The following is a 21965-nucleotide window of genomic DNA, read 5'->3' on the forward strand; positions in this document are numbered from 1 at the left end:
TGTGGGAAAAAACCCACACATTTGATCAACTACGGTGGACAGTGATTGACAGCTTTGAAGAAAAGAAGGTCAGCTTAACATTATTAAATCGCCGGGAACAAGCATGGATTTTTAAATTGCGGATGGTACAGCCCTCTGGACTTAATGAACAGTTGGATTGGCTGTCTTTAGTATAGAGTCCTCTGATTGGTAGCACTAGTATCCTATGGGTTCTTTTTAAAGGAAATAGGAAGGGAGTAGGAAGTGAACTGTTGGTCAGTGTTGGGGGGAGGCTCTGAGTGAGCACCATCTAAGGCAGAAATTTCAGTTGCAAGACAGCGTTTCGAATAAATAAAAGAAGAAAAAGATTTCCTGAGGAAGGCAGTCCATGCCGAAACTTGTACAAGTCGGAACATTGCAACACCATCTTTGTGGATAGTGCGACATAATATTGTAACCATCGGAGACTTTCAAAGTGCAAGCTAAGTAAATTTTCAGTATCATTGGGGGTTTGTGCTGAAGAGCATTAGCAATCATTGGGGACTTCCAAAGCGAAAGTTAACATTTAAAAGCCAAAACAACATAAGCCATTGTTTTAGGCTACACTGACGGTGAGAAAAAATTAAGAGGTGTGTGCACGAAAATATTTTAAATAAAATTAAAAAAAAGAAAAAAGAAACAAAGATACAAGCAATGCACTAGTGTTGAAGCCATACTAAAAATTTAAAGATTTGTTCTAATAAAAAACAGAGGTTGGAGGGTAGTTAATGATTAAATTAAAGGAGACAACATGGAGAGTGCCTTATAAAGTCTATGAAACTACCACCCATTCTCAAAATAAATTTAGACGTTGGTAAAAATTTTTAGTAAGGCAACAACATTAGTTAGAAACATATACCATTCAGGCAGTATTGTGTGATATTTTAAAAATGGGCCATATACATGTGTATATGCAAAAGTATATGTGCAAAAAAGGGGCATGTTGGAGGTGTGTCAGGATGGGATTTCCACATATACACGTAATGAGGTATTTTAAAAGTGACATACATACGAACATCAACCAACATACACATATTCATTTACTACTCGTTTATGCTCACATGTGCAATCTTTCATTTGTTTTGGGACTTGTTTTTTGGTGGTTTGTCTTCACCAGGTGACTGGATGCAGGAGCAGGCTAGGGGGTGGGAGGGCGTGTACTTGGGGTAAATTGGAACCTACTGAGGCCAAACTGGTACGCACCTGGGTCATAAAGGGGGAGGGGCTCTCTGAAATAGACTGGGTCATAAAGCGGCTGACAGAGTGAGTGTACATGGGGGGGTAGACTGGGCCATATTGAGTACTAACTGGGACATATTGGTTTATACTGTGGGTTACTAGAACAGATTGGGGAGGAACTGGGAGAAACAGGGCTATAAAGGGGAGTGGAATTGTGTGTTCCTGGGACATACCGAGGGGTATGAAACAGTGGAAAGTCCTTTTACAGTCGGACTCTAATGGTCCTATGGATACTTACTTAGGTTACAATGGCTGAGGAGGGAAAGAGAACAGAGGAAGAGGAGGTATTCCTTACAGAGAGTGTACAGGAATAAGGAAGTCACGCACAAGTTCAGGTTCAGCAAGGAAACCATGCCAGCAGTTAGTGGGATCTGCAACCTACCACCTGAAGGGGCCATGCCTTGCCAGTACATGTCAATGACACTACCGCCCTGGCATTTTTCGCCACTGGCACCTTTCACACAATTCTAGGATCATGTCTGGAATCTGCGAACTCTATGTGTATAGATCAGGTCCTGGCTGCATTGTTTAGGGAAGCACTACAGTATATATCCTTCTCTCGGAGAAGACAACAACTTCAAATGACTGATTTCTAACATATAGCACTTTTCCCCTCTATCTTGGGGACTATCGATTGCACTCACCTCCCTGTAAAGGCACCGGGGGGAGAGGAGGCCACCTGCCACAAAGGCTTCGACTCCCTCAATATGCAGGTGATCTGCAATGCCAAGGGCATCGTCCTGGGCATCCTGCTCAGGTTTCTTGAATACAGTCATGATGCCTACATCTTCTCGCTGTCAGGAATTCATGACCGCTTCCAGGAAGGGCACATCACCAGGGCTGGCCTCTAGGTAGGAATGCAGTTATCATTACCACCACACAACAATTAACCTCCTATTACTGTCTTTCTCATATCTAGGTGGACTGACAACATTGGACCAGGAGGACTGCTGAAACCTTGTCCTGTGAACTGCTCTGCTGCCCAGCCTTGGCATATCTAAATTGGCTCTTCTCTGCCTTCTTCCCAACAGGTGACAGAAGATATTCAATCAAAACCTGGCTCATGATCCCATTAGCTAATGCACAGACCTCTGCAGAGGCTTGCTACAACAGGACCCACCAGTAGACCAGGGCAGTCATCGAGAAAACTTTTGGCCTACTTAAAAATGTTTCTGCTGTCTAGATAGATCTGGAAGATACCTTCTCTACAACCCACCTAAAATCAGTGAGATCTTTTAGCCTGTTGTATGCTACATGACTTGGCCAAAATTAGATGCATGCCTGCTCCAGAAGGACTGGAAAATAATCCAGATGAAGAGGAGGAGGAAGACGAGATGAGTCCAGAGGAATTGCAGGAGATACATTGCATGAATCAATGGCAGGCTGTAGAGGAAAGGAACACTGATACAAAAACATTATAGAAGGTGAACATGCATTTATTTACAAGTTGGTACTTACTCCTCTGCAGCGGTGTCCTGTCGCAGTTTACACTGCCCTCAGAGTCCAAAGGTCCTGGGGGCAGTAGCACATCACTATAGCTGCTGGAGGGTCCTGCAGGGCTTTGCATGAGCTAGGAAGATGGGCCGGCAGCTGTGATGATTCTTGTCTCCTCAGCCACCTGTTACCTAGGGAGGGGCCATCCAGCCTGGTGGAGTAGCAAAGGCAGGTAGTGGTGATTGCATCCAGTGGGGCATCATGTAGAAGGGAGAAGGTGGGGGGGCTGCAGCTGCGGGGAGGGCATCAGCTACAGCATTTCCCTCCACACTGCAGTCTAGGCATCCATTGCCTGATGAATGCCCCGTAGCTGAGCTGCATACCCTGTGTCTCTTCCCTCACAGCATCCTTGAAGTCCTGCATTTCCTCCGTCATAGCATCCTGGAGGCCTTGTGTCTCTATTCTGAGTCCCGCAACCTCCTCCACCACTCTGGAATTTGTGTAGAGAATTTGAATCTCTGTAGCAGTGACCTTCACTTCCTTTTCAGGAGGACAGACAAGCTCCTCCTCTGCTGAGCTGCCTTCCTGCTGGCCACCTGCAAGCTACCCAAGATCAAGTAACTGTGAAAGAGGAACGGCCAGCTGAGTCTTCTCTTCCTCATTCACAGGCTGTTGCTGCTCTTCTGCTGGTCCCTGGTTCACCTCTGGGTCCTCCTCAGAGCGAGCAGGCAGCACCTGTTAGCACTGCCTTGCCCCTTGGTGGCCATTTGGTCCTGGCCAATCTGATTCATCGCCAGGCTGTTTTCCTACAACATTGAAAATTGTAAATACTTTAAATATGCAATGTGGGTATATTTCTTCACACTCAGTTGACTTTCCTTTCTGTCTGCACCACAGACTGTATATAAAGCATTCCTGTGGTACAGATATAGACCATAAAAATAGTAAACCACCAGCATGCAATGCCAGAAAAAGAATACAGTAAATGGTGTGCTCTTGAAAAGGTTGCTCACTGGCTCTATGTGTAGAGCATTGGAGAATAAGATAGCAACTAACTTTCATCTTCTGGGTAGGCGTGTCCAAGGTGGAAGTGGTATATGTCCCAAAAAGTTGTCCTGTGTTGTGGGTCTGAAAGTGACAGGAAAGTGGGTTCTAGTTTTTCGGTGTGCATTCAGATACTGAGGGTACATGATGCAGAAAAGGTCTCTAGTTAGACATTCATTTCAAAACCATTTAGCTTCTCCTAGACCAGGGCTTCCCAAACCTGTCCTGGGGACCCCACAGCCAGTCGGGTTTTCAGGATGTCCACAATGAATATGCCTGAGATACATTTGCATATCCATGGAAACTCGGTGCATGCAAATTTGTCTCATGCATATTCATTGCGGGCATCCTGAAAACCCGACTGGCTGTGGGGTCCCCAGGACAGGTTTGGGAAGCCCTGTCCTAGACCATCAGTGTACAGAGTGCTTTTTTTGGAGAGTTTGTATGTGTTGCTGGAAAAGTCCTAGTGCTTACAAGTGCATTATGGCTAATACAATATTCAGCTTTTGAGCCTGTCCAGAAACCCTGGGAGGTCAGGAGACGTTGGTTGCTTGAAGGCCCTCCTTAATTGAATATATAATCTATTAGTCTGTATTGTAGTCACTGGTCAGATTAGACATCACTGAACATATAGCCATTATTATGAAACTATGTAACCGAGCTTATCAGGCACCTCCATTAACAACAATAGCAACAGATACATGTACAATTTTCTATATGTGCCCCTATGTAAACCGTTGTGATGGGAATATACTGAACGACGGTATAGAAAAGATTTTAAATAAATAAATATGTACAAATGCACAGCACCTTCACAGAACAAAGGCTAGTTGCATCCAAATATGGTTCTATACATACAATAAATCATTCCATACAGACACTTTTTCAGAGTTTCCTATATACACTTAATATGAAATCATCAGTTAAGACGATTATAAAAGATGGGTTTCACAAATTACGTGTGTTAAGGAGATTAAAACCGTTATTGCATCCAAATGATTTTCGAACGGTTGTTCAGGCATTAATTCTACCCAAACTAGATTATTGTAATGCCTTATGGTTGGGAGTGCCTCAATCAACTATTTGCCCGCTGCAACTTTTACAGAATTCTGCTGCGCGATTGTTAACTGACACTAAAAAGTTTGACCACATCTCTCCTGTATTGATGGGTCTGCATTGGTTACCGATTCAATTTCGCATACAATATAAATGCCTAACACTGATTCATAAAGTCATCTACGGTAGGAATTCCGAATGGCTAAATGCCTCATTGCGCATTCATGTTCCAATACTAAACTTGAGATCACTCGGACAGGCCTTATTGACTATCCCATCACCTAAACTGGCTCATTTGAGCTCAGTTAGAGAGAGATCCTTGTCTTTGGCGGGACCAAAGATGTGGAATTCCCTGCCTGTTGAGATCCGGTTAGAAGAGAACATAAATAGTTTCAGGAAACAAATAAAGACCTGGCTATTTGAACAGGCCTTTCCCAATTAACCGAGATCTTATTTTATTTCTATAGATGGAGCAGTTCATAGCAATTATAGCAAGGGTAGAGAAGGGTGAAAAGGGAGATGATTAGATGGACAAGGGTTTGGGGAGGAAGGGTAAACCTATGAGTAATAGGGAAGATAGGAGGGGGTCAAATGTATAGAAAGTAGGGTAATTCTACTAGTAATAAATGAATGGGTGGGATTCTATGATAATTTTGTAATATGTTCTAGTTTAATTATATAATGGCCATGTAAGAAGCATCAGGATATGTTATATGTTTGTGTATTTACTTGAGTTTTGCTACTGCAACTCAATTTTATTGTAAACCGCCTTGAAATGAACTTGAAAGTCGGTATATAAGGATATATAAATAAAATAAAATAAAAATACACTGCTCACCTTGCTGGCGTTCAGGATGGGAGGTGTCCAATCAGCCAGCCCTCCCACAGCAGCTTCTATTATGGTCTTAGCACCAACCATTCTGCTGTGTTGAAGCTCAACTGTCTGTCAGGCTGGTCAGCTAGCATCCTCTCCTGCTTCCTCTTGACCAGACATCAGAGGTCCTGTCTCTTGTGGCTCAGTTTATTCACATTGCGGTTATGGTGAAATACAGCATTCACCCTGTGGCACATTTTCTCCCACATGATCGTCTTCCTGTAGGACCCCACTGTCCTGGACCGGGGTCCATACAGGAGACACTGGACCTTCATCAACTGACAGACCAGAAGGTTCACCTCCCTGGGTAGGAAGTTGGGCTTTCTCATCCGTGCTTCAATCTTTTGGGACATGATGCAAGTAGGAAGACATGGACTGGTAGAAAGCCCTTTATTCCAGCGTACGTCTAAATTGCATTGATTTGTATGTGTAAAGGTGCAGCCTGTACAGGAGTAAATATTATAGGTGTACATAATTAAAATAGCAATTATTATACATATGGTATGTTTGTTATTGCTTGCATAAATACATGTAACGTATTGTATATTCAACTAAAAACCTGTGATATAAAATGGCACGCTTGGATGAAATAAGGCAAAGGGCATTCTCAGCACTTGAACTCAGGAATTCTTTACTCCTTGAGTTACAACTTACTTTATGTCCAAAATCCTTCAAATCATTGCTGAAAACACATCTGTTTAAGCTTGCCTATGATTAATTTAGATGCTGTTTTTAAGTACTCCAGTAAAGCATAAGTCCAGTTTAGCTCTTAGATGTTTGTATAATGTGTCTCTCTCTGCAATGTATGTAATGTTTGGAGTTCTTAAGTGTTCTAGCATATGTATTATTTTATTATGTATGCATGCTTTTAAATTGCCTAGAGCCTTGTGTACCAGGCGATTCATAATTTTAATAAAGATAAAAGATAAAGATATTTGGATAACAGTTGCATCCTTCTGCTCTGAGACTTTAGAATCTGGTCCAGTGTGTTAGTTATGCCGGCTGTGGATGGCCGCGGTCGGCCCCCCTTATCTCTTCCTCGGGTGTCGGGTCTTGCAGGGAGACGGCCCTGCCGCACGCCGCCAGCCTCGGGCTCCTCCGCAGTCACTGCCACTAAAGAAGCTGCTTCCCACGCAGTCCCCAACTCCTCCTGTGTGGCTCGACGCTGCTGGACGCCACCACAGGCTGCTGTTCCGGGTCAGGGCCTCCCTAGGTGCGTGGCCGTGCCTCCTGGCAACTTTTAAAGGGCCAAGTACCAATTAAAGCTAACCAGCTCCTGAGATAACGTCAGTGAATGGAAGTATATATTGGACCTTCCTCTTCAGGTTCTTCGACTTGGCAACAAGTCTGCTTCACTACGGTGAGGTCCTCCTGGTATCATGTGTCCTGTTCCTGCCTTCCAAGTCCTGTTTCTGCCTTCCGAGTCCTCATCCTGCTCCTGTTTCCATCCTCTACTCCCTTTGGACAGATCTTCTGGCTTTCGACCTCGGACCGGCTTCAGTGACTCTCTGGCTTCTGACTCCTGACTGGTCATCAGCGACTCTCCGGTTTCTGATCTTGGACTGACGTCCGGTAATTCCATCGTCTTCACAAGGGCCCACCTAAGGCCAGCCGGCCCCACGCACCCAAAGGCTCAACCCGCGGGGAACTGGGTTGGTATTGGTGAAGCTCCAGCTGGCCCTGCTTCAGTTCAAGCCTCGCCTACTTGCCGATTGAAGTCTGCTCTCACCTCCAGTGGTGGTTGCAAGCAGATCATCTGAGAAAGGTAGTTTGCCTGACATCGCTGGACTGATTGGTATTCATAACAAATGTGAGTCTCCAGGGGTGGGGAGTTCTCTGTCAGGAACTAACAGCACAAGGACGCTGGAACATCAATCGCCTGGAAGCTTGGGTGGTCTGGTTGGCATGCTGGCAGTTCAGTGGCAGACTGCAGGGTTGAGCGATCCGAGTCATACCAGACAACGTAGTGATGGTGTTTACATCAATTGGCAGGGAGGAACCAAGAGCCAGCAAGTGTCGCAGGAAATAGACCAACTTATGGAACTGGGTGGAAGTTCATCTCCAGGAGATCTCGGCCTCTCACATTGAAGGAACAGACAATGTAAGAGCAGATTTTCTCAGCAGGGAGAGTCTGGACCCAGTAGAATGGGTATTGATGGTCAAGGCGTTTCAGCTGATAGTAGATCACTGGGGCCTTTCATTCCTAGACCTGCTGGCAACTTCTTGCAATGTGAAGGTTCCTTGACTCTTCAGTTGCAGGAGAGATCAGAGGTCCTTGGGTATTGATGCCTTCGTGCAGGTTTGACCAGAGGACAAGCTGCAGTATGTCTTTTCTCCGTGGCCCATGTTGGGCAGAATAGTTAAGAGGGTCAAAGGCCACGGAGGGGATGGTGCTTTTGGTGGCACAGGATTGGCCTAGGAAACCATGGTATGCAAATCTGCAAAGGTTCCTGGTAGACTCCCCCCTTCGTCTTCTGGCACACAGGAATCTGTTGCAGCAGGGACTGGACCTTCTTGAAGATCTGCCTCCATTTTATCTTACAGTATGACCTTTGAGAGGTCTCGCTTGTTGAAGCGTGGTTATTTTATGTCGGTTATTGCCACCTTGCAAATCACATGAAAATTGTCCACTTCCTTAGCCTGTGTACGGGTTTGGCAAGTGTTTGAGGCTTGGTGTGAGGATTGAGGAGTGTTTCCTCTTTCAGTTAGGATCCCGCTCATTTTGGAATTTTTGCATGATGGGTTGAATAAAGGGTTGACCCTTAATTCCTTGAAGATACAAGTAGCAGCTCTTGCTTGTTCCAGGGGTCCAGTGAATGATGAATCCTTATTGTCTTATCCTGATGTTACCCATTTCTTGAGGGAAGTGAAACATCTTCATCCTTCCTTGTGGTTACGGTACCCTTTTGGAGTCTTAATCTAGTTTTGGACTTATATTTTGACTGATGCGCTCCCTTTCCATGTGCTTACTGACCTTGAATATGGTGTTTGTGGTGGCAATATGTTCTGTGCGTTGAATTTCCGAGCAGCAGGCCTTGTTGGGAACCGTTCCTTTGGGTGACTCCAGAAGTGATTCAACTGCATACTGTTTCTTCTTTCTTGCCTAAAGTGGTCTCAAATTTTCACTTGAATCAGTGCATTTCCTTGCTTTCTCTGGATAAGGAAAGAGATGTGGAGGAATATCGCCTGTTGCATCCCTTGGATATCAAGAGACATGTTCTGAAGAATCTGGAGGTTTCTAAGCCTTTCTGAAAGATGGATCGCCTGCTTGTACTTCCTGGTGGAGATAAACAGAGTGAACTGTTTTTGCAGGCTACAGTAGCTCGCTGGATTAAGGAGTTAATCATGACTGCGTATGTGGCTGCTGAAAAGCTGTTGCCTACTCAGGTTAGGTCTCATTCCACTATAGTTGAAGCAGTGTCTTAGGCGGAGGATAGATTGTTGTCTCCTGTCTACATTTGCCAAGTTGTGACGTGGTCCTCCTTACACACCTTTTTCCAGTATTATCGTCTAGATGTGCAGGCCTGGGAGGATGCAGCCTTTGCACGGTCAGTTCTGACTGGACCGTGGGCAGCTCCCACCCTATTCGGGAGTAGCTTTGGGACATCCCATTGGTCTATGTGCCAGGAAATGATAAATTACTACTTACCTGATAATTTCCATTTCCTTAATATAGACAGATGGGTTCAGCTTCCCACCCTTGGCTGCTGTATGTTTGTGTTATAATCTTCCTGGGTGACTGCCTGTTCCAGGAGTTACTGGTAAGTGTTACTCCAGTCCTTAGACTAGTGCTAATGTATTTCTTGTCTGAGCTTAGTGTTTCATGTTGGCTGAGTAGTGAAATTGTCATTTGTTTTTAAATCAAGTTTTTGCTAGTCTGTCCACAGTTGCTTTTGAAGAGAATACTGGGTGGTTGATGTCTCTGCAGGAATATATATATATATATATATATATATATATACTGTGATGTCAGTTTGCTCCATCTCCATCTGCTGTAGAGGTGCATAACCAATTGGTTCTGAACCCATCTGTCTATATTAAGGAAAAGGAAATTATCAGGTAAGTAGTAATTTCTCAGTACCATGCCAGTCATTTAAATAAATTTCTAAATAGACATCATATGAGCCGACAGACTTTGCCAAAGTGGTATTGTGAATTGACGAGACCTCATATATGTGGCGGGCTGTTCAACCACAAGCCCTACTGCCACTATTAGAAAAACTTGCGGTGATGTAGGAAAACTTTTGCACCGTCTTCACGTTATAATCATTGGTCTCACAGAAAGACTGGATGTGTAACCGTGAATATGTAACAGTTTACTATGCAGCGGGTTATAAACAGTAGGTTATTTTGTTACTTATCGTAGCGTGGTGTTGCAGATAGGGTATAACACTGGCTCTGGCCCGACACGGCTCGTGTTTCGGAGAACCTTCTTCAGGGGCCGCTCAATGCCATTAATTTCCCAGTTCTGCCAACCAGACACGGCTCGTGTTTCGGAGAACCTTCCCACTTGGTCTTAATGATTCTGTCGAGTGGTCTTCCCTCATTTAGCGTTTCCGACACGATATGTCAGCTGTTTTTGACGTCATTATCCTCTGTCTCCGCCCACGATGCTTTGATGTCACTATCTCCGCCCACGGTGGTAGGTATATAACCACCTAGGCAAGATGGCGGATCCTGCTGTCCGAACACATTTGCAGCCCGGTAGTGGAACTGGTTGGCAGAACTGGGAAATGTAGGTATTAAGTAGCCATGGTTGACATTTTGCCTTGGTCACTTTCTAACACATTTTTTTACATTTTAGTAATGGCATTGAGCGGCCCCTGAAGAAGGTTCTCCGAAACACGAGCCGTGTCTGGTTGGCAGAACTGGGAAATTAATGGCATTGAGCGGCCCCTGAAGAAGGTTCTCCGAAACACGAGCCGTGTCGGGCCAGAGCCAGTGTTATACCCTATCTGCAACACCACGCTACGATAAGTAACAAAATAACCTACTGTTTATAACCCGCTGCATAGTAAACTGTTACATATTCACGGTTACACATCCAGTCTTTCTGTGAGACCAATGATTATAACGTGAAGACGGTGCAAAAGTTTTCCTACATCACCGCAAGTTTTTCTAATAGTGGCAGTAGGGCTTGTGGTTGAACAGCCCGCCACATATATGAGGTCTCGTCAATTCACAATACCACTTTGGCAAAGTCTGTCGGCTCATATGATGTCTATTTAGAAATTTATATAGAGATTACATCATATCTTACAGTTCTTTAAAATAAAGTCATTTAAATAAGACAATACCAGCCCTAGAGAAAATAAAATAGAAGTAAAACAAAGAATATCTCCCTTTTGGTAAAATCCAAGTCTTAATCAGAAGTAAGTGTGAAAACTGCAAGTGAAAATATTAATAAATGCTAGGGCAACAAGCATATCATAAAAAAGCCAAAAACGTTAGCCACACATAGACCAGGCAATCATGTAAAAGAAAGGTGAACTGTGAACCTATTAGCAAAATTAGTAAAAATGAAGATAGATAATAAAAGTAAAAAAAAAGTCCAAAAAGTCACAAATGGTATGCAGGTCCTTCAACTACTAGGTGAAATCAGCCACAGTCACAGGTTGGTCTGTTTCTTGTTCATCGCTTCCACGCAGAGGTATGGCTCAGGCAAAACATAACAAAGAACGTGGTGTGGAATTGTGATACAGGATTAAACAACTCCCTCCACCTCGAGTGCCATCTTAATCACAATCGTTTCCTGTTTGCCACCGTAATGCAAAAATATGGTCCCACTAAGCTTGCAGAAAGAAAGAGAAAAAAACTGGTGCGAAACTGCCATATGTCTTCAGGTGACTCCCTCCATCTTGGACACCATCTTGGCTAAAAAAAACAACATAATGAGAAAAACACAATAAATATCAGGAAAAAAAAACTATGTAAAATAATTGGCAGTCACTGACACCATAAGAACATAAGAAAATGCCATACTGGGTCCGACCAAGGGTCCATCAAGCCCAGCATCCTGTTTCCAACAGTGGCCAATCCAGGCCATAAGAACCTGGCAAGTACCCAAAAACTAAGTCTATTCCATGTTACCATTGCTAATGGCAGTGGCTATTCTCTAAGTGAACTTAATAGCAGGTAATGGACTTCTCCTCCAAGAACTTATCCAATCTTTTTTAAACACCGCTATACTAACTGCACTAACCACATCCTCTGGCAACAAATTCCAGAGTTTAATTGTGCGTTGAGTAAAAAAGAACTTTCTCTGATTAGTTTTAAATGTGCCCCATGCTAACTTCATGGAGTGCCCCCTAGTCTTTCTACTATCTGAAAGAGTAAATAACCGATTCACATCTACCCGTTCTAGACCTCTCATAATTTTAAACACCTCTATCATATCCCCCCTCAGCCGTTTCTTCTCCAAGCTGAAAAGTCCTAACCTCTTTAGTCTTTCCTCATAGGGGAGCTGTTCCATTCCCCTTATCATTTTGGTAACCCTTCTCTGTACCTTCTCCATCACAATTATATCTTTTTTGAGATGCGGCGACCAGAATTGTACACTGTATTCAAGGTGTGGTCTCACCATGGAGCGATACAGAGGCATTATGACATTTTCTGTTTTATTCACCATTCCCTTTCTAATAATTCCCAACATTCTGTTTGCTTTTTTGACTGCCGCAGCACACTGAACCGACGATTTCAATCTGTTATTCACTATGACGCCTAGATCTCTTTCTTGGGTTGTAGCACCTAATATGGAACCCAACATTGTGTAATTATAGCATGGGTTATTTTTCCCTATATGCATCACCTTGCACTTATCCACATTAAATTTCATCTGCCATTTGGATGCCCAATTTTCCAGTCTCACAAGGTCTTCCTGCAATTTATCACAATCTGCTTGTGTTTTAACTACTCTGAACAATTTTGTGTCATCTGCAAATTTTGATTATCTCACTCGTCGTATTTCTTTCCAGATCATTTATAAATATATTGAAAAGTAAGGGTCCCAGTACAGATCCCTGAGGCACTCCACTGTCCACTCCCTTCCACTGAGAAAATTGTCCATTTAATCCTACTCTCTGTTTCCTGTCTTTTAGCCAGTTTGCAATCCACGAAATGACATCGCCACCTATCCCATGACTTTTTACTTTTCCTAGAAGCCTCTCATGAGGAACTTTGTCAAATGCCTTCTGAAAATCCAAGTATATTACATCTACCGGTTCATCTTTATCCACGTGTTTATTAACTCCTTCAAAAAAGTGAAGCAGATTTGTGAGGCAAGACTTGCCCTGGGTAAAGCCATGTTGACTTTGTTCCATTAAAACATGTCTTTCTGTTTGTTCTGTGATTTTGATGTCTAGAACACTTTCCACACTGCAGGAAAGGCAGGCAAAAAACGAAACCACCGTCAGCCACAAACTCCTCAAGGAAGGCAGTCAAAGGAAGAAATCGCCACAAAGGTATTTAGCCCAACTGCTCCATATTAGCCTCAATTTTTTTCTTATCTTTCAGAACTTTTGCAATTCCATTGTGAGTTACATGAATCTTAGCAAGGAATTGCAATTGAAAACGGATTCCCTTTTGGTAGAGCTTAGTGCAGTATGGCGAGATTTCTTTCCTGTCCGCAGTGACTTTTTCTGAGAAGTTCAAGAAAAGTAGCACTCTAGAGCCCTCATAGGACAAATCCTTTTTCCTGCGATATGTCGCCATTAAGTTAGCTTTATCAGCATAATTGAGAATTTTTGCAATTACTGGTCGCAATTTAGGGGAATCCTCCCTATATGCCACAAGTCTGTGTGTTCTCTCTGCAGGGACCCAGCTGGTCAGGCAGCCAATGCTCACACAACCGACTGAGCTCTGGATCATGAATTAATTCTGGAATACCGGTCAACCAAATATTGTTCTTCTAGACCTGTTTTCGAGGTCTTCCACTTTAGCCCTCTTTTGCAGAGAGTTGCTTATTAGACTGCAGAAGCTGCGAAACATGAGTTTGTAAATCCGTGAATCGATCTTCTTGTTGTGAGTTCCGGGACTCTTCCGCCTGAATCTGTGCCTCATGCAAATCTACTCATTCTGTGAAGCTCTCTAGGAAGGTTTGCATTTTGGAAAGTTGTTCCTCCAAAACCTGTTACTGATTTAGTAACAGATTTCAAAATTTCCAAGGATATTTCCTTAATAATGTCCATTGGCAATGAGACTTCAGTAGATGAAATTCCTGACAGAGATTTGCTCTTGTCATCCATGGTTTTCCTAGGTTTGGTGGACATATCAGGTGATTCCCGAATAACAAATTTGTCCATATAAACACTCTAATTGATCACCAATAGAATTGTAATCACACAAAAGAGTAAACTAAGAAAAAAAAAGGGAAAAATGATAATCCAGCAGTCAGGATGAAATATAATAGGGGGCTGCTTAGGAGCTCCAGCAGAGACTTCAGCTCCCTTAGCAGGTCATCACGTGACTTCGGCGGTAGACTCTGTGTCTGGGTAGTTAGGGTTGAGTTGTTGTCAAGGGCCATCGCTTCATACGTTCACATCTCACTACTGCCTTGATCAACAGGCAGCCACTGATGCGAAGATAGGGCAAGCAGTCCTGCAATCTCTATCCTCATATCCACGGTGACCGCCACACTGTCAAAGATCACGTAGAAATATATATATATCATAAACAACGTGATCGGGAGCTTGGGACTCCCATGACAGCATGGTTCAGCCCTGCTATCGACGGGAAAAAGCAAATTTGCTTACCGTAAATGGTGTTTCCGTGCATTGTGCGGGAATCAAAGAAGGGAATGCTGGCCTGGCCTGACGCAATAGTAGGATGAATTAGCCATGCTGACCCACCCTCCTCCCTGGCAGTCACCTAGTCTTCGACTATACTTCAGCTTAATTACAGACTGAGGAGATTCCGTTACTTTCCTGCGCGGGAACACACGCACAGTCGCAGAGAGAAAAACTCTAATCCCTGCTTTGACAAGCTCCGCTTCCCGGACCTGATTGACAGATCCCTTGACAGCATGGCTAATTCATCCTGCTATCTACGGAAACACCGTTTACGGTAAGCAAACCTGCTTTTCTTTGTGCGCATGGACAGTTTTCATGCATGCTTTCTCTTTGAAACTTAGGTGTAAGATTCTGCTCTTAAAAGTGCCAGTGGACTTTGCATTTAGGCAGGCTCTGTATCTAATCAGACTCTGTGAAAATTGTGCCCTAAAACATACAAAGAGTTATGCAATATTTAGGAAGCATGCTCTATATATGTAAATCTTATTTTTTTGCAGTGGTCATTATATTGATTACTGTGTTGTAATGTTATGGGTTGTCTTTGAGATTAATTGTGTTTTTTCTTTCAGCACGATTCCAAGATAAAGCAAAATAGTGCTCATTAGTCTTTCTTCTCAGCTAGTGCCCTTACTGAGAATTTGAGAGAGCCAATTCTTTCACTATGCATGAAAGCAAGAAACAGAAGCCTGTGCCTCTCAAGGTGCTTTTAGATGGAGTGGAAAAGGCTAACAAAGCTGATATTCAAGTTTATACTTCAGGCCACTTAAATTATAATAATCTTTATAAACCTAGTGTATTGATCACAAATTTCTGGGACACAAGCAAGGACACAACACCTGGAAGTCAAAGAAAAAGCTACTTCGTCATGCCAACTAAACTGGAGGACAACGTTAATATGATGAAAAAATCATGGGCAGAATTTACTATCAATACCAGCTTAGTTTCCAGTCATAAATTAAGCACATCCCTGGTCCTTGACAGTGAAGAATCAAAAATAAAAAAATTGAGCCCTGTCAGCCCAATAAAGACACAGTTTGCTGGATTTTTTCAGGAGACCAGTTCAGAAGACGATGGACTTCCTGTAAAAGAGAGAACAAAAGAGCCAGTCCAAAAAGAAGAGCTTGATCTGCCTGAGTTACAGTTATTAAAATTCAAGTGTGCTGGAACTAAGAGAAGTGGCAATGGGGACATTACAGCAGAATATCACTTTCTGCCATCATACCTGGCTGGCTTGACAAAGAAGGACCAATTGAAGATGCTGAAACTGTTCAACAAAGAATATCTTAGAAAGAATGATTTGTTAGAAAATGATCTCACAAAACATACAATAGTTGAGGGCCACAAAAGGAAACTGATGAAGGTAAGGAAACCAGATAAAAAAAATTTGGGAAACAAAATGACATTGTCTTCTAATGTGTAATACATGTTGATATATAATTCCATCATTGGTTTGTTTTACATATCCATGATTCTCCTTAAACTTTAAGGGTCAGATTTACATTCTGGGCAAAAGCAGATGTAGATGAGAAAAGTTTCTGTATAATGAGTGAGGATAATAAAGGCTAGTTAAAATGTTATCATAAAATGACTAGCCGTATGTTCTGGCTGCAGCTTTCTGTGCTATGACATGGAGGATCTGGTTTCAAAGCCACTGTGAAACTTGCTGGATTTTTTTCAGGAGACAGCTCAAGGCTGGGGACACTTCAGAAGCAGGTGGGATAAAAAGATGTAAGAAGAAAAAAAGATATTTGCAGAGAGTAGACCTAGAGGAGGCATCCCTTTAGCTGTGTGGACAGCAAGCATTACCAGTACCACTTAGACAGCCTGCATGGTAGTGGTAGAGATTGCTGAAGGATGAACATTTTTGGGCCTATGCTAAACACTCCCACAAAAAATAATTTTGGCATCCAACTTGCTAAAAATTTAATGCATACAGTAAAATTAAAATGATAGCATGATAAGCAATAAATTGTAGCCATTCCACACTAAGACATAATGGGCCGGGTTTTAAATGGGTTATGCGTTGAGCATTAAGCGCGTAACCCTTAACCCTCCCCCCTGCGTGTGCTGAGCCTATTTTGCTTAGGCTCGGCGGCGCGCGCGCAAGCCCCGGGACATGCATAAGTCCCTGGGCTTTGCTAGGGGGTGTGTCAGGGGGCGTGTCAGGGGGGGGCGGCGCGACATTCAGGGCGTGCCGGCCTGGGGGCGTTCCGGAGGACCGAGGCCTCCGGACCAGCCCCCGAGTCGGGTGATGGCGCAGCAGCGGGCCATTGGCGCGCGCGAGTTACGCCTGCTTTGAGCAGGCGTAACTTGTGCGATAAAGATAGGGGGGGTTTAGATAGGGCTGGGGGGGTGGAAGGAAAGTTCCCTCCGAGACTGCTCCGATTTCGGAGCGGCCTCGGAGGGAACTGCCAGCGCGCGCAAGTTGCACGAATGTGTACCCCCTTGCTCGCGCCGACCCCGGATTTTATAAGATATGCGCGGCCTGGTGCGCGAACAAAAGTACGCGCGCACGCTGTTTTTTAAAATGTACCCCAGTATGTGCATGATTGGTAGGAACTTGCATATTATTCCAAAACAGTATGATGTGCATGCTTCTGCCTTAGGAAATCCCCTATGCTAACTTGCCCAAACTGAAAAAAAAAATGGTTAGCAGGTTTCCTCCCTCTTTTGAGAGATAAAAAAAAACCCCTCATAACCTCCCCCAATGACAACCTTCCTCACCTCTCCAAGTGACAGCATGCCCCTTCCCCAAATCCCAACTGAGCCCCCACCAGTAGGAAGCCCCAGCCCCCCTCTTGCCACCCTCTGGAATAAAGGTTTAATATTCTGGAGAGTCCCACTGCTCTTGGGAAGGAGGGATGTGAGAATCCTCCTGATTGTATCACTGCTGGCTGCTGATTGATCCCACTAGTTGTGAAGCAAACCTAGCAGCATCATTCAGTGGACAGGAGAGTTGCAGGCAGGAAGACATCAGAGGGCTCCTGCCCATGAAGAGCGGAACTCTGGAATAATAAGATTTTATTCCAGAAGGGTGACAGGATGAGTCGTGGAGTTGGGGCTTCATGCTGAGGAGGAGGGAGGTTCAAATGAGGCTGAGGGGGTTGGTGCTGTCACTTGGGGGTATGACGTTGCTGGTGGAGTTAGAGGGGTTTGAGTGGGGTGATGCTGGCACTCAGGGCAGCAAGATGGTACTGCCAAAAGGGAAACTAGAAAGGATGTGTGAGTGGAGTATGTAAAGTGCTTTGAAATTCAAGCTCTGTGGCATTACTACATACTATTTCTAACCTGTACAAAAGGTCATTCATGTGTACCCTGAAGTTTATTGCATAGGCCTCTGCATTAAAGGCTGTTTTTTTTAATTGTCTTTCCCTGTATGTACGCGGATCAACCCAGACTGCTGAGTTATGCTTCCCTTCCAGCAGATGGAGACAGAGAAAAACTTGAAGGGCACCCCTGTAAGTAGGATGTGCCACCTGCAGCCTTCAGTATTTCTCTGTCTCCAGCAGATGAAGGTGGCAGAACCTGTGGTCCTATAAAAAAAAAAAAAAAAGGGTGACAGGAATCCTTTAATTTGTTTGGCTGAAACAAAGTTTTTGTTTTTGGTAGTTAAAAAAAAAAGAAAAAAAAAAGCTGGGCCTCCCGAGTAGCCGGGTCATTCTCCTCAGTGGTAGGCCTCCCGGGAAGCCTCTATTTGCTCCCGTGTACCAGGAGCAGCAGCTGGTGAGTGACTGGGGGGGATTTACCAGTGGGCCAGTCCCTCCCCCCCTGGCCCAGAGACAACTGCGGGTTGTGCTCTGGTGAGGCCAAAGCGTTTCACAAAAAAAAAATGAAATGAGCCTTGGCGTTTCGTAGAGCAGTGCTGCTCTCTTTCGGCCTCCTGGCTCCTGTGCTTCTTTCTCAGTGGCCTTCCCTCCTTTACAGCATGGCAGTGCCGCGCACCTTGGCCTGTAGAGCCTGCGGGGAACCAGCAACGCGGCTCTCCCGCGATAATCTCTGCTCCCGGTGTCTTCCCGGGAGCGAGGGCCCGTTGGTGGCAGCGGCCGGCGGAAGGGGGAGGCAGGCACATCGGTCCTGTGGTGCGGGTGTCCCGATGCTTCCTCGTGGTGCTCAGCCTGCCCCGCTCCCGTGGAACACAGGAATAGCGGCCATTTTAGGGGCTGAGAATGCTGATGCAGATAGCTCAGCAAGGGGAGGGGATCTCCCTCAATTATTTCTGCATGATTTTTGCCCCTGGTCTCCCCATGATTTGTTTCCCACCTTCCCTGCTCCCTTGGGAACCCCACTCGGGAACATTTAAAGGGCCAGCCACCTTTTTCGGCTGATTTTATTTTACTGCTGCATAAGGCATATCTAATTAGCCTTATGCCCACGGGGGATCCTGAACCTCCCCTGGGGCAGCCTGGGGCTGGGCCCTCTCCTCCCGTGCAGGTTCATAGGCCGGATCCTCCTGAGGTCTCCCGGATTTGGGTGGTCCGGGAAAGGTCCGGCTCTGGGAACCAGGGTGTGGTGCTGCTGGTGGAACCGCTTCAGGTGGATGGGGATGATGATTCCGAGCGTGTGGCTCCGGCAGGAGGGGATGACCCTCGGGTCCTTCGACTCTTTCGTAGAGATGAGTTGGAGCTGATGATTCCACTTGTCCTAGCGGAGTTGGGCATACTGGCTGGTCAGACGCTGGCGCCTCATGATCAGGGCATGGTGGATCCGGTGCTGTCTGGCCTTTGTCCCCCGGCTAGGACTTTTCCTTTTCATCCTATGTTGCTCCAGCTGATGTTTCGGGAGTGGGATACTCCGGAAGCTAGCGTTCGCGTAGGCCGAGCTATGGAAAAATTGTACCCGCTGCTGGACGACTCTCTCGACCTCCTTAAGGTTCCCAAGGTGGATGCGGCCGTCTCTTCAGTCACCAAGCGTACGACTATTCCGGTGGTTGGGGTGGCTGCGCTTAAGGACCCGCAGGATTGTAAGCTTGAGGTGCTTCTCAAGCGTATCTTCGAGGTGTCGGCCCTGGGGGTTCGAGCGTCATAGTTTAATGCAGCGTGCGAGTCTCTGGTGGGTACAGCAACTCCTGAGTGCAAGGGAGCTCTCCCCGGAGGAGTCGGAGTAGGCTGATCATTTGGAAGCGGCGGTAGTATATGGGCCAGATGCCTTGTACAATCGCCTTCATACGTCTTCGTGTACTATGGCTTCTGTGGTGTCAGCCCCCAGACTTTTATGGCTCCGTAATTGGTCGGCCGATGTTTCCTCCAAGTCGCAGGTGGGGGCTTTTCCATTTCAGGGGAAATTTCTTTTTGGAGATGATTTGGAGCAGCTCATTAAGTCCTTGGGGGACAATAAGGTGTACAATCTCCCGGAGTATAGGCCAGAGGTTTTGGCCCTTCCCGTTTGTGTTTTAGGGGACAGCGCCGTTTTTGCCAGTCTAAGCCGGTTCCTTTTGGCCAAAGACAGTTGTCCTGAAGATCACAAACTTGGTCTCATTCCTTTCGTGTCTGTAGACTTGCCTGAGACGGCGGTAACACGGGGGCAACTGGAGCCAAGTCCTCCCAATTAGATAGCACTGGCCCACTCCCCTGTTCTGGTCGTCGGGGGACGGCTGTCCCTGTTTTACGAGGAGTGGGTCAAAATAACTTCGGACCACTGGGTTCTAAACATTATAGAACACAGCTACGCCTTAGATTTTGCTCGTCCATTACGCAATCTGCTTCTGGTTTTGCCCTATTGGTCCCTGGAGAAAAGGCGCCAAGTGTTTCTCACGCTTCGTCGGTTGTTAGACCTAGGAGCGGTCGTCCCGTTTCCTTTGGATGAACTTCGAACCGGCAGATATTCGATTTATTTTCTGGTTCCGAAGAAGGAGGGTTCTTTCTATCCGATTTTGGATCTGAAGAAGGTCAACAGAGCTCTTCGGGTGCCCCGTTTTCGCATGGAGATGCTGCGTTCCGTCATCGCCTCCGTCAGAGCGGGGGAGTTTTTAGTGTCCCTCGATTTGACGGAAGCGTACCTACACATTGCAATTCGGAGTGACCATCTTAGATATCTCCGGTTAATGATCCTTGGCAAGCATTACCAGTTTCAGGCCCTTCCCTTTGGGCTGGCGACTGCTCCGCGCATGTTTACCAAGATGATGGTGGTAGTAGCGGCGGCTCTCCATCGCCAGGGGATCCTGGTCCATTCCTACTTGGACGATTGGTTCATTCGAGCGAAGTCAGAGGAACTATGCGAGGCGGCAGTCGCCACGGTGGTGCAGACTCTTCGCTCTCCGGGATGGATCATCAATGCAGACAAGAGCCAGTTGTCCCTTGTCCAGGTCCTGGATTTTTTGGGGGCGAGATTCGATACTCGGATCGGGAAACTTTTGGAGAGAGTAGTCAACTTACATCTTATAGATCACCTTGAAAAACATAACCTCCTATACCCATCTCAATTTGGCTTCAGGAAATTCTTCAATACAGAAACCCTTTTATTATCCCTAACTGATACCATCCTTAAAGGTATGGACAAGGGCCAATCATTTATCCTCGCCATGCTAGACATTTCCTCAGCGATTGACACCGTCAACCATAATATCCTTATTGATCGCCTTACCGACATAGGTATCTCAGGAACAACCCTGAATTGGTTTGCATCTTTCCTAATCAATCATCATTACAAAGTCAAAATTGGTAACCATGAATTGAACCCTGTTAATCTAACACATGGCATACCACAAGGATCTTCCTTCTCCCCTTCTCTTTTCAATATTTACCTTTTTCCCTTATGCCAGCTTCTCACCGACCTTGGACTTACTCATTTTATCTATGCTGATGATGTACAGATACTCATCCCTGTCACAGATTCAGTGTCCAGTGCTCTCAAAACCTGGAACAACTGCCTTTCCTCAAGCAACTCCCTCCTCACTGACCTCAAGCTGGCCTTAAATGCATCTAAAACAGAGCTCCTTTTCATCTCCCCAGCTCGCCTTAACCTACCTCCCTCAGTGCACCCCTTCTCTTTCTCTCAACATGTCAGAGATTTAGGCATCACTCTCGATAACCATCTCAGTTTTCAAAAACACATCAACATCATGACCAAAGACTGTTTTTACAAATTGCAGGTTCTAAAGAAACTTAGGCCTTTACTACACCATAATGACTTCCGAACAGTCCTCCAAGCCACCCTTTTCACAAAGATCGACTATTACAACTCTCTTCTCTTAGGCCTCCCAGCAACCTCAGTCATATCTCTCCAAATGCTGCAAAATGCGGCATCGAGAATTCTAACTAACCCAGGCAGATCAGACCACATCACTCCGATCCTCAAAGACCTCCATTGGCTCCCGATCCCATCCAGAATCCTCCATAAGAGCCTTACAATTATCCACAAAACCTTGCACAACCAAAACATTCATTGACTTAATGACTCCCTCCAATACCACACCTCCAACAGACCTCCAGAACCGCTTACAAAAGATCCTTAGCCACTCCTGCACACAATCTCACCCAACTCATATCCACCAAAAATCGTGCGCTATCCTTAGCGGG

The 21965-nt window shown here is 45.2% G+C and overlaps 1 protein-coding gene across 6 annotated transcripts in view; it reads left to right on the top strand.

The window, feature by feature from the left end:
• Positions 1–21965, top strand: part of C3H6orf118 (chromosome 3 C6orf118 homolog) — a 241596-nt gene that overhangs the window by 17699 nt on the left and 201932 nt on the right. For 3 of the 6 annotated variants that reach the window (XM_029594118.1, XM_029594123.1, XM_029594120.1), the window contains one exon: positions 15021–15811. In XM_029594118.1, coding sequence (XP_029449978.1) covers positions 15113–15811 — 699 coding nt within the window. In that variant the 5' untranslated portion in view covers positions 15021–15112. Of the gene's footprint in view, positions 1–2288; positions 2682–13032; positions 13126–15020; positions 15812–21965 lie in introns of those variants that run through there. The other 3 variants (XM_029594119.1, XM_029594121.1, XM_029594122.1) reach the window with 2 other exon arrangements.

This window comes from Rhinatrema bivittatum, chromosome 3 (genome assembly GCF_901001135.1).
Source record: "Rhinatrema bivittatum chromosome 3, aRhiBiv1.1, whole genome shotgun sequence".
In the NCBI taxonomy this organism is placed as follows: Eukaryota; Metazoa; Chordata; class Amphibia; order Gymnophiona; family Rhinatrematidae; genus Rhinatrema; species Rhinatrema bivittatum.